This window comes from Podarcis melisellensis (assembly GCF_964234715.1).
Source record: "Podarcis melisellensis genome assembly, chromosome: 12".
Lineage (NCBI taxonomy): Eukaryota > Metazoa > Chordata > Lepidosauria > Squamata > Lacertidae > Podarcis > Podarcis melisellensis.
Genome location: NC_138544.1, coordinates 21,636,835 through 21,649,856, shown reverse-complemented (window position 1 = coordinate 21,649,856; position 13,022 = coordinate 21,636,835). Strand labels below are relative to the sequence as shown.

At 41.7% G+C, this 13,022-nt stretch overlaps 1 protein-coding gene and 1 long non-coding RNA gene across 3 annotated transcripts in view; one reads left to right on the top strand and one right to left on the bottom strand.

Annotated features, from left to right (window-relative positions):
• Positions 1-13,022, top strand: part of KCNH8 (potassium voltage-gated channel subfamily H member 8) — a 178,601-nt gene that overhangs the window by 84,409 nt on the left and 81,170 nt on the right. For both annotated transcript variants that reach the window (XM_081883164.1, XM_081883163.1), the window contains exon 5: positions 2,630-2,870. In XM_081883164.1, coding sequence (XP_081739290.1) covers positions 2,630-2,870 — 241 coding nt within the window. The remainder of the gene's footprint in view (positions 1-2,629; positions 2,871-13,022) is intronic.
• The window catches only part of LOC309353846, a 30,855-nt gene that overhangs the window by 2,693 nt on the left and 15,140 nt on the right, over positions 1-13,022 (bottom strand). The gene's annotated exons all lie outside the window — the stretch shown is intronic.

Here is a 13,022-nt window from a genome sequence, read left to right as displayed (position 1 = left end):
CACATGCACAAAATAGTTTTCACCATGCATGTCGGTTTGGCCAGATACACAGTTTGCCCTGAACCAGCATTTAGAACTGGAATGTTTTAGCATAGTTGCTCATATTGCCATTGCAAGTTTAAAGCATGAGGTATTTTTAGTAATTCATTACTTTCAGTCTCCCTTTAATTGGCAGCAAGACTTTGAATCAAATCATTGCTGTTGTAAATAAAACCTAGAAGCTGAGGAGATATCTCCCTGGATTTGAAATGGATGTGTGTAGCTTGGTAGAATACATAAATCGATCTTCTTGTGCTCTAATTGCAATCATAGTCTCTGCTAAGGCTTCCATGATGCACATCTCTAAGTAACCACAGCTGACAAGTAAGCCTACAAAATACACTTGCTGTTTTTGTAGGCTGGTTTCTTATGCCACCAGACCTTTGGACTAATGCTTCTACAAGATGCCCTAATGCAATCTCAGCTACAAGTGGATACAATTTTAATTGTGCGCATTGATTAACACATTACTTTGCTCTTGCATCCCCACTTTTTGCTTGTCCTGTACTCGTGTTTTGCTTGTTTTAATCCACATCAAGCTGGGAAGAACATTTTGGCAACCAGGAAGCCATATGAGTTCATGTCTTGAAAATGTTTTTTTAAAAGCTTGCATGACTGAGAAGTTGAAATATACTGGATGCTCCAATCAGTTTTTGCCACTCTGTTGCTCCTTGATAAAAATCCTGCTATAACACACAAAGTGGCCAAATTTTGTGCAGCAGCAATCAAAATATGACATATAATGGTTAGCACCCATTATATATTAGTATAATATATAATATATTGACTGATGGACACTTCTAGGTCAGAAGGTTTTCCACTCGGACAGATAAATGACCACCCAGAACTGCTTTTTTATGCATATGTGATTTTATTTCATTTTATCTTGTTTTCAGCTTCCACAAAATTTTAATTGGCGTTTTGCTCTTAATACTGGTCATTGAACGTAATAAAATGACTTGTAGTACACTTCTCAAATGGAGGGTATATTGAGCCCGGAGCTTGTTGGAGCTTGTATTTTGTTGTTCTCTGAATTTTAATTTTTAATTATGGTGAGATGATCCTGGGAAAGAAAGGCTTGATATTTAATATGTAAATATTAAGTGTATTTAATATTTTCTGATGAAAATAATAATATAATGCAAACATATGCTTAATCCACTCCTTGGAATTTATGAGATGAGCAGAACAATTCGCCCTGAGATCAGAAAGCAGCAGGGCAAGGCAGAGAGTTTTAGATTCACTGCCACATCTGAAACTCTGTTAAGCATGCACCAGCCAGGATGGGAAGTGTGATGGTGGGCTTTTATTTTTATTTTTTGCTATGCCAGCTCCAGGCTGGTGTCACTGAGGAGCCCTTTAGGGAATTCACAGGGCTTTAGATTCAGAAGTCTCAAAGCCACTGGTCACCTGCCTCCAGATAACCTATTTCTGGGTTTTCTGGGCTCTACAATCAGCATGCCACTCCCAGAGGAAGCACCATTCCCATCCTTGTTCTTTTTATTATAGAATCATAGAATTGTAGAGTTGGACGGGACCTTTAGGGTCTACTAGTCCAACCCCCCTTCAAAGCATCCATGGCCACTCAAACACTGCTTAAAAACCTCCAAGGAAGGAAAGAGTCCACTACCTTCTAAGGGAATCTGTTCCACTTTTGAACAGCTTGTACCATCGGAAAGTAAATTCTCCTTTCTTGTAACTTGAATCTGTTGGTTCGGGTTCTAAGCTCCAGAGCAGGAGAAAGCTGGCTTGCTCTATCTTCCATGTGACAGCCCTTTAGATATTTGAAGATGGCTATCATATCTCAATTCAGTCTCCTATTACCCAGGCCAAACATACCCAGCTCCCTCAACCATTCCTCATAAGGCTTGGTTTTCTAACTTACCACCTACTTGGGCAAAGCTTGGGACTTTACTAAACTTTACTTAACTTTGGTTAGATTGTGTTCATACTTAGTAAACTACTCTGACATCAGTGCCTACAGTTGAAACAACAACACACAAAACAATTTACCCTTTTTTTGCAGCTACGACAATAAAGAGACAGAAAGTATGGCTTTAGTGTTGTATTGCCAAGCATTATTTTTTAATACCCGAGGTGGGCAAGTCAGCCAAGAATTATTACATGAACAGTCAGTTTAAAAGGTCAAGGGTTCTGTAATGGATGCTTCAGAGATGGCTGTAGCTAAACTGAAAATGCCAGCTTATGCTGGTAACAGCACATCTCAGGAGCAGCACCATGCATTTTCTCTGGATTTATAATGCAACAGCCGCTCTCTTGAGCACTTTTGGCCTCTTTACTGAGTTAGCATCGAGGATTTTCCCTTTCCATTTCTGGCAGAAAGTGTTTCCATTCTCCTCCCTTACGGTTAAAATAACCCTGCAGTACATTAATGTGAAGTGCGATTATGCTGAGCCCATGGGAGGAGGATTAAAGGAACAATATCGGCAAATTTAGCTTTGGTGGGCAATGTGTGGGTGGGGGAGGGCACCTTTTTCAAAGTTGTAAGACTACCAAAAAGTTTTCCATTAGTTGTCAAATAAGAACTGATGCATTGTATATTGATTCTCTTTCTCTCTTTCCCTTCCAGAATGTTTTTGTAGATAAACCAGCATTTCCAGAATACAAAGTTTCAGATGCAAAAAAGTCGAAATTCATACTTTTGCATTTTAGCACTTTCAAAGCTGGCTGGGACTGGCTTATTTTATTGGCGACGTTTTATGTTGCCGTGACTGTACCTTACAATGTTTGCTTTATTGGCAATGATGATCTATCTACAACCCGAAGCACAACTGTCAGTGACATTGCAGTGGAAATTCTTTTTATCATAGGTAAGACACACCTCTTCTCTTTCCGCTTTGCTCATTTTGTGGCTCTGAAAATAACTATAGGTTTTTGACAAGAAGAAATAATGCTGCATTCAAATACCTGTATTTATTTTCTGGCATGGCTGACCATACTGTTAGGCAGAGCAAAACAGACCGTCTGAGACAGCATATTTTGTCGTGCCATCAAAGGGAAGCAGTTAGTGATTTAGGCTGTAATCCTGTATACACTAACCTAGCAGAAAGCTACACTAAATTCAGTAGGACTTAACGGCTAAGTAGAGGTGAATGGAATTGATCTGTTGATGAAAATAAGAATAATAAATTGTGGCAGGGGAAGAGGGAATGAAGGCGCCACTTGGATTTCCATCTTTAGTCATCAATATATATTGGACTGTTTCTGTTTTTCTGGACAGCTCATTACAAAGTACAGATGATAGATGCCTGTCAAATTACCAGGCATCACTAACTGACTGATAAGGCATTTAAGCTGGTGTACTTGCATTTTAAGCCATCCCTTCCCTACTTAGAGCATATGCAGAGCACCTTTCCCTCTAATTAATTTCAGAGAAGCCTCACATATTTGGGAATTCAAGCTTTAAGGGTATGGCTTCAGGGAAATCCCGAATCTCCTTTTGAAAGTTATCCATTGCATCAACTTCAATTACAAAATGATCAGGGTCCATGACTATGAAAGGGGTCTGTGAATCATGGTATCAGTTTGATGTTTGTATATCAAGGCAAACTTGCATAAGTGTCAGACGGTAGTCATGGAAACCCTTACTCTGTGATAAGAGCCACAAGTGGATTAAACTCACTTGAAGCTATCTTTGGTCCATCTGGCTCAACATGATTTACACAGACTGGCAGCAGCTCCCCAGGATTTGATCAGAAGTCTTTCCCAGTCTAACCTCGAAATCCTGGGGATTGAACCAGTGACTTTTTTGAATGCAAACAAATGCTCTACCACTGACTTTCCTTGACAACAGTCCTTCCAAGTGGTGACTTCTATGAGCTTCCCGCTCTGGTGGGAAGGTAAACAGTATTTCCATGCACTGCTCTGGTTCGCCAGAAGCGGCTTAGTCATGCTGGCCACATGACCCGGAAGCTGTACGCCGGCTCCCTTGGCCAAAAAAGCGAGATGAGCGCCGCAACCCCAGAATCGGTCATGACTGGACCTAATGGTCAGGCGTCCCTTTACCTTTAAGAATAGTTCATTCTCCTACATTCTATATCAAACCGAGGCTGAGGATAGAATTCGGAATTCTGATGACTAGGTTTTACTTTTTTTAAAAAAGCGCCTCACATTTCCTATCAACACCTGATATGAACTGAGAGAATTAGCTGCATTATTCACAAATTCATCCATTAATCCACCATTGACTAATGCCTTAGAATTTGCCTTCTTTCACCAACCACAGATGCTATCCATCTAATATATTATTCTCCAGTACACATAACTTGTACAGGGTGTAGAAAGATGTGCTCTTCCCTGTACAACACCAGGCTGGGCTGCTGTGCATACAATTTACTAGGGTTGTTGTTATTGCTATGCAAATAGAGAATAACAATGAAGGATAATGTAGTTAAGCCTATGCTGATGTAACATTTCATTATGTCTTAACTAGAGTTAAAATTGGGAGGGCTCTTTGAAATTAATGTCATGCCTTGTTTGCCCCTGGGACCTTCTGCATTAAAAACTGATGCTCTACCACTTAGACCCCCTCCCCCAATTTTGGGATGTATTTGATTTGTGACTTTCTCTCCTCCCAGTAGCTCAGAGCAGCTACCAATAGCATTTGGAGAAATGTTTCTTTGAGTGGAAGGCTCAAAGTCCAATACACACACTATTGATCTGATGTATCATTAAGGCGGCTTCTTCATAAAGGATGCTTCAGTCCCAGGGGAGCTAGTGGAATTTATTTTAGAGTATTTTAAGGGAAATATGCTATTGTGCAGAGCAGCTATGAACAAACAACAAAGATGGGAGTCACCTTAATTTTTAACTGAAGCCACAGAGAGAAAGAATAAGAAATTACTGGCTGAGATATACAAACCCAGCACTGATTTCTTCTGCCACATGGAGAGGCAATTTAACACCACCCGCTTTCATTAATTCATCGATGCACAAATTTCATGGCGTTTATGACAAGGACATAAAGAAATGGACATTCTTCAACTCAGCTCTTTCTGTCTTTGATACTATTGCATCTCATGCCTGCCTTGTATGTGTGTGAATTATTTTGAATGGCTGTACGTCAGAAATTTCATTGCCTTGTCAGGCCATGTAGATGAGAAAGTCTGAGGCCTGCAGGTAAGCAATTACGATGGCCACTCTGTAAAGCCAGAGTCAGCAGAGAGGGAGACTGTACAGAAGAGATGCACAGGCAGAGGTTTTTTAAATCACTCAACATCTGTGCATGGCCTAGTTGACAGATGCCAGTGTTTTAACTTTGGTAGCTTGGTACATGTACATGTATAATGTACAATAGGCTTATAGAATCAAAGAATCATAGAACTGTAGAGTTGGAAGGAACCATGAAAATAATCTTGCCCAACCTTCTGCAACTGTACTATCCCTCATCTTACCACCTTTCAAATCAGCATGTTTTCATTAGGCATTTTGAGATGTATCTCACAATGACAGTCTTATGGAATGTTAATAAATTATTTCAGATCTGCTGGAAGTTAACATGGGAACTTTTAAACTTTTGGAAGGCATTCAAAAGTCACTTAATGTGAGGTGGAATTTTAGAAAATGCAGATGGGTGGATTGATTCAAAATGACCCCCAGTTTTCCAGCCTGAGACATGCACTATTAGGAAACATGATATGTTAAAAATTACCTATGAATGTGAAACTGATTTTGTAGTTGTTTTTCTTTATCCGCATGTGTTGCTTACCTTGTGGAAGGGCTTTAGATTCCACTCCACCCGTCTGTATCGTCATACCTGAAGAATGGGGAAACATCACTTAAAAAAATTAAAAAGAGGGCTGTCCAAAATGGATAGCCATTTTGGACACGATATTGACTCAACTTTACTGGAGCAACTTCTTTGAGGTCAAGGGTTTCAGCATGAATCCACATCAGGAGTATTTAAAAAGCTCAGAATCGTCGTAGATTTAAAAGCAGAAGCTCAAAAGCTTTTGTTTCTGATGTTTTTGATCTGTTTTATATTTGTTTTATGGTTCTCTTTTGTAGGCTCTCTTTTGGAAATCTAGATTAATAAAATTATGGCTGTTGGGGTTTGTTTTTTTAAAAAAAGAATTGTTGTAGATTGAAAGCCTTAGTAAGTAGGAAGAAAGCAGAAACAATGAAAGTGTTTATAATCCCTTATAATTTCTATGAATGTTCCCTTCTTCCGTGTTTCAGATTACATGGATGTTTATTCAGGAGCATAAGTGCAGGAACACAGCCTATTCAGGAACATAATGACTTCAGGAACATAATTATCACAATAGTGGGCAATCAAATGTGGACTTTGAAGTAGGAATACATACACACACACACACACAGAGAGAGAGAGAGAGAGAGAGAGAGAGAGAGCGCCATTTTGAAACAGGGAAGTGGGGACCATAGAATCATAGCATTGTAGAGTTTGGAAGGACCTTGAGGCTCATCTAATCCAATCCCTTGCACGAATTGCAGCTAAAGAATCCCTGGCCACCCAAGCGCTGTTTAAAAACCTCCAATGAAGGGGGGGTGTCTACCACCTTCCGAGGTAGTTCATTCCACTGCGAGACTCAGTGTCAGAAAGTTCTTCCTAATGTTCAGTTGGAATCTCCTTGCTTGGAAATTTGAATCCAGGAGAAAATAAGTTAGCTCCATCTTCATTAGACAACCCTCCAGACATTTGAAGATGGCTATCATAGCTTCTCTCAGACTTCTGTTCTTCAGGCTAAACATGCCCAACTCCCTCAACTGTTCCTCATAAGGAAGGCTTGGTTTCCAGACTTGTGATCATCTTGGTCACCCTCCTCTGCCTACATTCCAGCTTGTCAATATCCTCCTTAAACTGTGGTGCCCAGAACTGGACACAGTAATCCAGATGGGATTTGACCAAGGCAGAATAGAATTATACTATTACTTCCCTTGATCTGGACATTACTGTTGATGCAACCAAGAAATGCATTAGCTTTTTTGCTGCAACATAACACACTTCACTCGTGTTGAGATTGTGGTCTACTAAGACCCCTAGATCCTTTTCACGTGTACTGTTGTCAAGTCAGGTGAACCTTATATTTGTCCCTACCAAAATTGATTTTGTTAGTTTCAGCCCAGTTCTGCAAGGTCATCTTGAATCCTGATTCTATCTTCTGAAGTATTAGCTACTCTTCCCAGTTTGGTGTCATCTGCAAATTTGATGAGCATCCTATCAATTCCTTAATCCGAGTCATTTATAGGTCCCAACCATGCAGGCAAAATAACTTATAGTTAGTAGAGCATGAGACTTTTTATCTCAGGGTCATTCCGCAAGGAGTTGGACTACATGACTCTTTTGGTCCCTTCCAACTCTACGATTCTATGTCTACTTAGAAGTAAGGTCTATTGAAATCAATGAGGTTTACTCCCAAGTAAGTGAAGTTATAATCACATTCTATATACGTTTTGAAACAGGTCAATAATAATAAATTACTTTTTGTGACTCTTAGTTGGCTTTTACATTTAGAAAACTGAATCATGGCAGCTCAATAAGTAGATAGCTATCTTCTAATCTCTTGTTTAGGTCTGTTGTCATGTTTTCCATTACTAGAATAGACCAAAGTGGCTATTTATCTATTTCTTCTCAGCAGGAATGGTCGAGCTTTCTCCCTTTCCTTGTAATGAATGAGTGCTCCTGATTTGTAGGTTTAATCTGATTGATAAACCAGGCTTTGAATCTTGCCCCAATTTTATTTCTAAACAGGCTGGAATACTGTACTTTAATTAAGAACTAAACTTGAAAATTATTACTTAGGGGTGCTTTTTTCTTTTTCTTTTTTTACTGTGGAAATTTTATGGGAAAATCTGTCAAAGTCACCACATCTTAAGCGTCTGAAAAATAAAACAAAACAAATAGCAATGAGACCAATTAAATAAATGTGCAGCTTTTAGAAGGTCGGGAAGTAAAGCCTAATTAATCTTCTCTGGATGTGACTTTTGTAGAATAATGACTATTCAGTGACAGCAAGAAAGAAATGTAGGGGGGAAAGCTATTGCTGAAGAAAAGTTTAAAATTTGCCAGTATTGCCTGATTGAGTAAAAAGTCAAAGGGGTGAAGAACAATATGCCCAGTGAAAATGTTCCAGTGCTTTGATTGCTTTTCATCAGAAACTCTTTAGTGGCAACACTCTGCAGGCATAATAGTTGGCCACAAAAGGAACTAGGATCTTATGTATATTTATAAGCAAATCAGGAAGTAGGGCTGAGAAAAAGCAATTATGAAACCTGACATGCTTGTCACAAGCCATATTAGCGTTAGATGCTGTATGTGCACATTCAAGGATGATATTTGCACACTTCTGAGCACAGAAGCTAAAACAGACCGTCTCTCTCCAGTTTAATGACCTAGGCAGAACCTTCAGTCGCATCCAGGGATGGCATAGCAGGGCTTCCTTGAAAACCTCGGTGTGCAAATTGGAGTCTGGCATCACGAGCGTGTCTCACTGGAGCAAATTCTTTCCCCTGCTGCTATTACCCATGATAGAGAGTTATATGGTCCCCAGTTTATAATCTAGATTATATTAAGAACCCAAAGTGGAAAAAGAGAGAGGCCACGTGCCACTTTAGAGCTGAAGTGTAAAATAGTGCAAAACCTGGCAGTTTGTGTGTCATATTCAGTCACTTGTGCCTTTACAAAAAGAAAAAAAGAAAAAGTTATAGAGACCAACTGTAAAATTGCAGTGGAATATTTTCCCTCTTGTGGCTTGGAAGCCTTTACAACTTTACTGAAGGTGCTACAAAAAAACTGTTAGTGGTGTGCAACATGATATCTACAACAAGACAAAGGACCATTTCAAAACACTTCCTCCTCTCTCTCCTCTTTTACATATATTTCAGAGCTAGGTGATTACTAACATTTGAAAAGGTTCCGGGACTAATTAACCCCTGCCTTGTTCCAGTTTTAACAGTACATTGAACCGTTGTTAGAGTCAAATAGTTTGCTGGATTAATGAATGCACCAAGAAGAATACATTTCTAGTGCAAAGCACAAGCTCTAAGCATCAATCAGTACTATGCACACTTACCAGGGATTCCCACCGAACTTACTTTTGAGTAGATGAGCAGAGGTTTATTTTAAATTCATTGGATCTACTTCTGAGTAGACCCACATAGGAACATACAGCACACTGAAGACATTTTCATGTTTAAAAATGGCTAAAGCATGGTTCATATTTTTATAGTAATTTTTTTTAATGCCTAAAGACAATAGGTTATTGTGGTTCTCCAGATGTATGGTTTCTGTTCACAAGTGATATAGACTGTGATGTAGCCAGAAGCCAAGTTGCATGTCACTACCAGGGACTTCACACTGCCCTGTGGAGTTTCTTGTTTGCAGAGCTCCTGCTGCATATCCAGGGGATACATAGTGCCAAATGGCTCTAGATCAGCAGTACAGTGGTACCTCGGGTTACATACGCTTCAGGTTACATACGCTTCAGGTCACAGACTCCACTAACCCAGAAATAGTACCTCAGGTTAAGAACTTTGCTTCAGGATGAGAACAGAAATCGTGCTCCGGTGGTGCAGCTTTCATCCAAGATGGCGATGAGGTAAGACGCATTTGCCGGAGCTCTTCTCGAATCCTCCTTAAATTTGTGTTGTGGCTCCCAGCCTTTCAAGTTCTTGCTGAAGATTGTACCAGGGTGTTGGAGTCTATGCTAGGAGTTCACATTGCCGATAACTGTGAAGCCTGCATCGTAAATCAGCTTTAATGAGCAGATAATTGTATTCTCCGGCAGCCTTGGAAGCAGCCTTCAACTCACTGTTATCTCGCCACCTCACATTCAGCTGTATTGCTATTTCTACTACTTTTTATTACCTTTTAACCACTGTTATTTTAAAAGACTCATTTTAAACGACTCATTTTAGACGACTCATTTTAAACGACTCATAACGATGGGTCAAGGCAAACGCCTAAGGGACTGTGACGAGGCATTGCCCTCCCCAAGAGCCAAACAATCAAAAACCGACCCCCCCCCCGTGTCTGGCAAATGGAGTGACCCCACAGAACACTGCTATAGGGTGAAAACCCAGAACCGTTTCTATCCTTTAATGTCCCCAGAAACAACGTCAACACCAGAGGAATTATTTTCACCTCAGATTAAGGCTGCGGACGGCAAGCTTGGAGGAGGAGGGAGTGTCCCACCGGGGGTGGTACGGGACGCCGGAACTGAGGACTGCGCAAGACAAGAACAACATGAACATCTCCATCTTGTGGTCAGAACCCTTAATTGCATATTCAAGAAGATTGATGTGCTATCCTCCCAGCTATGTAACCTCGAACAGAAAATTGATAACCTCTGGTTAAAGCCTAAGCCATCAGTGGATACGGGGGAACTGAAGTTCCGGAGAACCTTACCCTCAACCAAAAAAGGAAGTGTGATTCCTAAATATAGACCAAACCCTGCACTGAAACATCAAGCATTGTCCCTGCAACCTAAGAAAATCTGCCTAAACATTGGGGCAGGGTCAGCAAGGTGGCTCACTCTGGATGGGGTCAAAAAGCATCTAAGCAATCTCCTAAACATAGAAACCACACAATGTGATCTCATTGCAGTATTACCTTTGAACCAGCACTTCAGGCCACAGAAAGTGATGCTTGCATTTTACTCTCCAAGGATCCCTTCAGCTATTATCAGGCAGAAATCACTCTTGGCTAGGTACGATATCACCCCAACAAGAGTTTTTATGGATAGTAAGATCCACCCCCTTCTACTCGCCGGTCATGACAAGGAGCGGACTCTGGCGGAGAGGTCGGGAGCACCTCGGGACATCGAGCCTCCTCTTCCGGAGGTTATCCATCCGCACCGAAACTGGACCTACTCTACGCCCCCACGTGCTCTAAAGAAACCCACTGGCGCAAGTAATCTTCTGACCCCGCCGGAGGAAAGAGAGCTTTTAGCCACCTTTGGCGACCTCCCATCGAGGGAACAACAAGAAATAATTGATAGACTAGAAGTACTTAATCATCAGCTCATACATGTCCAGAAGAACGGAAAAGTCCTGCTCACTTCTCAGGATAATCCTGCCAGCTCTTCGGAGCCGTGTTATAAGGAAGCAGGAAGTCTTCCTTACTTTAGTCCAGTTCCTAAACCCATGCCTCCCCCACTTGAGGACAAAGCCCAACGATGCTTGGCAGACCCAGGTTTTGTCTCACAAGTAGGCCCCTCATCTCTACTCTTGATAAATTTTGACTCGCCCTCCAGGAGTTCCCCGCTGAAGAGTGTAGCCCAGAGTTCCTTCCACCAAAACAATTCCTTACCAACTAATCCATCAATGCCGGAACTGGAGTCCTCATATTCCCCTGAGCGGCATAGACCCGACATACAAACAGTACCAGTACGCCAAGCATCCCCAGTATCCTCGCTAGCACCAGGCCAGGGGAGTGTTCCACCTACATCCAAAAATGGCCCGGATTTGATTGAAGACCCAGCCGGACATATAAATCAAATGGTTTCATCGGCGATCTTTAGACCTCGCGGTGGGGCAGTCTCAGCAAATCCTGTGGAGTTTCCCACTGAAGTGTCCGCCCTTGGGTCAGCCAGCAGGAGACCCGTCCTGTTACACCAGTCAGAACACCTCACTACCAACTTCAAGACTAGGTACCCTCAGCAGGTGCCAGCCATGCAAAGTAAAATAACTGACTTTTTTGTGGGGTCTGCCCTGCCCCCTAAGGATACACATCTCTCCCTGAAATGACAGCGAATTGGACACAACAGGAACTCCCCCCTATCAGTCCTCAGCTGGAACATTGCAGGCTGGAGAGGAAAAAAACTTGATCCAGAATTCTTGGAGTATATTAACCAGTTTCATATCATCTTGTTTCAAGAATCGTGGGAAGTAGAGAAAATTGTCCTAAATGGCTTTGAGCTTCTAGAACTCCCTGCCTGCCCCTCCCTGAAAGGAGGCCGCCCTAAAGGGGGCCTAATAATAGGCATCTCCCTCAACCTAGATTCTAAACTTACCCTAGTACAGGCCTTGCCTCCTTACGCCCTTACCGGGCTGATTGTGGGGAAAAAGATCTCACTTCTAGTTACAAATGTCTACTTACCACCTGGGGGTTCTTCCCCCGAACTTGGCTCTAAATGGGGCTCGCTAGAAGAGCATCTGCTCTCATGCTATGTTAAGTTTCCTAATACCCCGGCCATAATAGGTGGCGATTTTAACGCCCGCACAGCAGCAAGCTGGGACGCGCTGACCAAAGCCAAATGGTGGGTTACTCCAAACCTTGATAATTATGATCTGGATCATATCATGAGGAGAACTTCTAAAGACCACAGAGCAAATGAGGCTGGAGTACTCCTCTATCAAATGGCCATCCATTTAAATCTGGTCCCCTTAAATGGCACATGTCTCCCTGACATTCCTGGGGATTTTACCCACCTGAGCGCTAAATCAAACAGCGTCCTCGATTACCTGTTGGTCTCCAGGGATCTACTTAAGTGCATTTCCACCTTTAAGATCGAGAATATACAATCTAGTGATCATCTTCCCCTTGTAGCCAAGCTCTCCCTGAACTGGCAGTCGAAGGCCCATAGACATGCAACCCAGATGGTAACCAACGAATCTCTCCAAGTAAGAGGAATCAAATGGTCGGAGACCCAGGCTCAAAGGTACCAAGAATTCTTTCAAAAAGTAATCCTCGGGCCCCATTCTAACATAGGCTCTGCCTCAGACGAGCATAGCATAGTGCTGAAACGCTTCCACCATCATACGACTGATCTTACGTCCTTCTTCAGGTTACCACCCAAAATATTAAATCGAAATGAATACACTTACGGTGCCCCCTGGTATAATTCTCAGTGTAAACAAGCAAGACAGCGCCTCCGTGCTATATATAATGTATATAAGACCTCCGATGCAGCTACTCTGCCAGCTAGTTATGCACAAGCCAAGCTAGTTTACAAACGTACGCAGAAAACTGCCAAACGTGAGTGGCAACACAATCGCTGGCA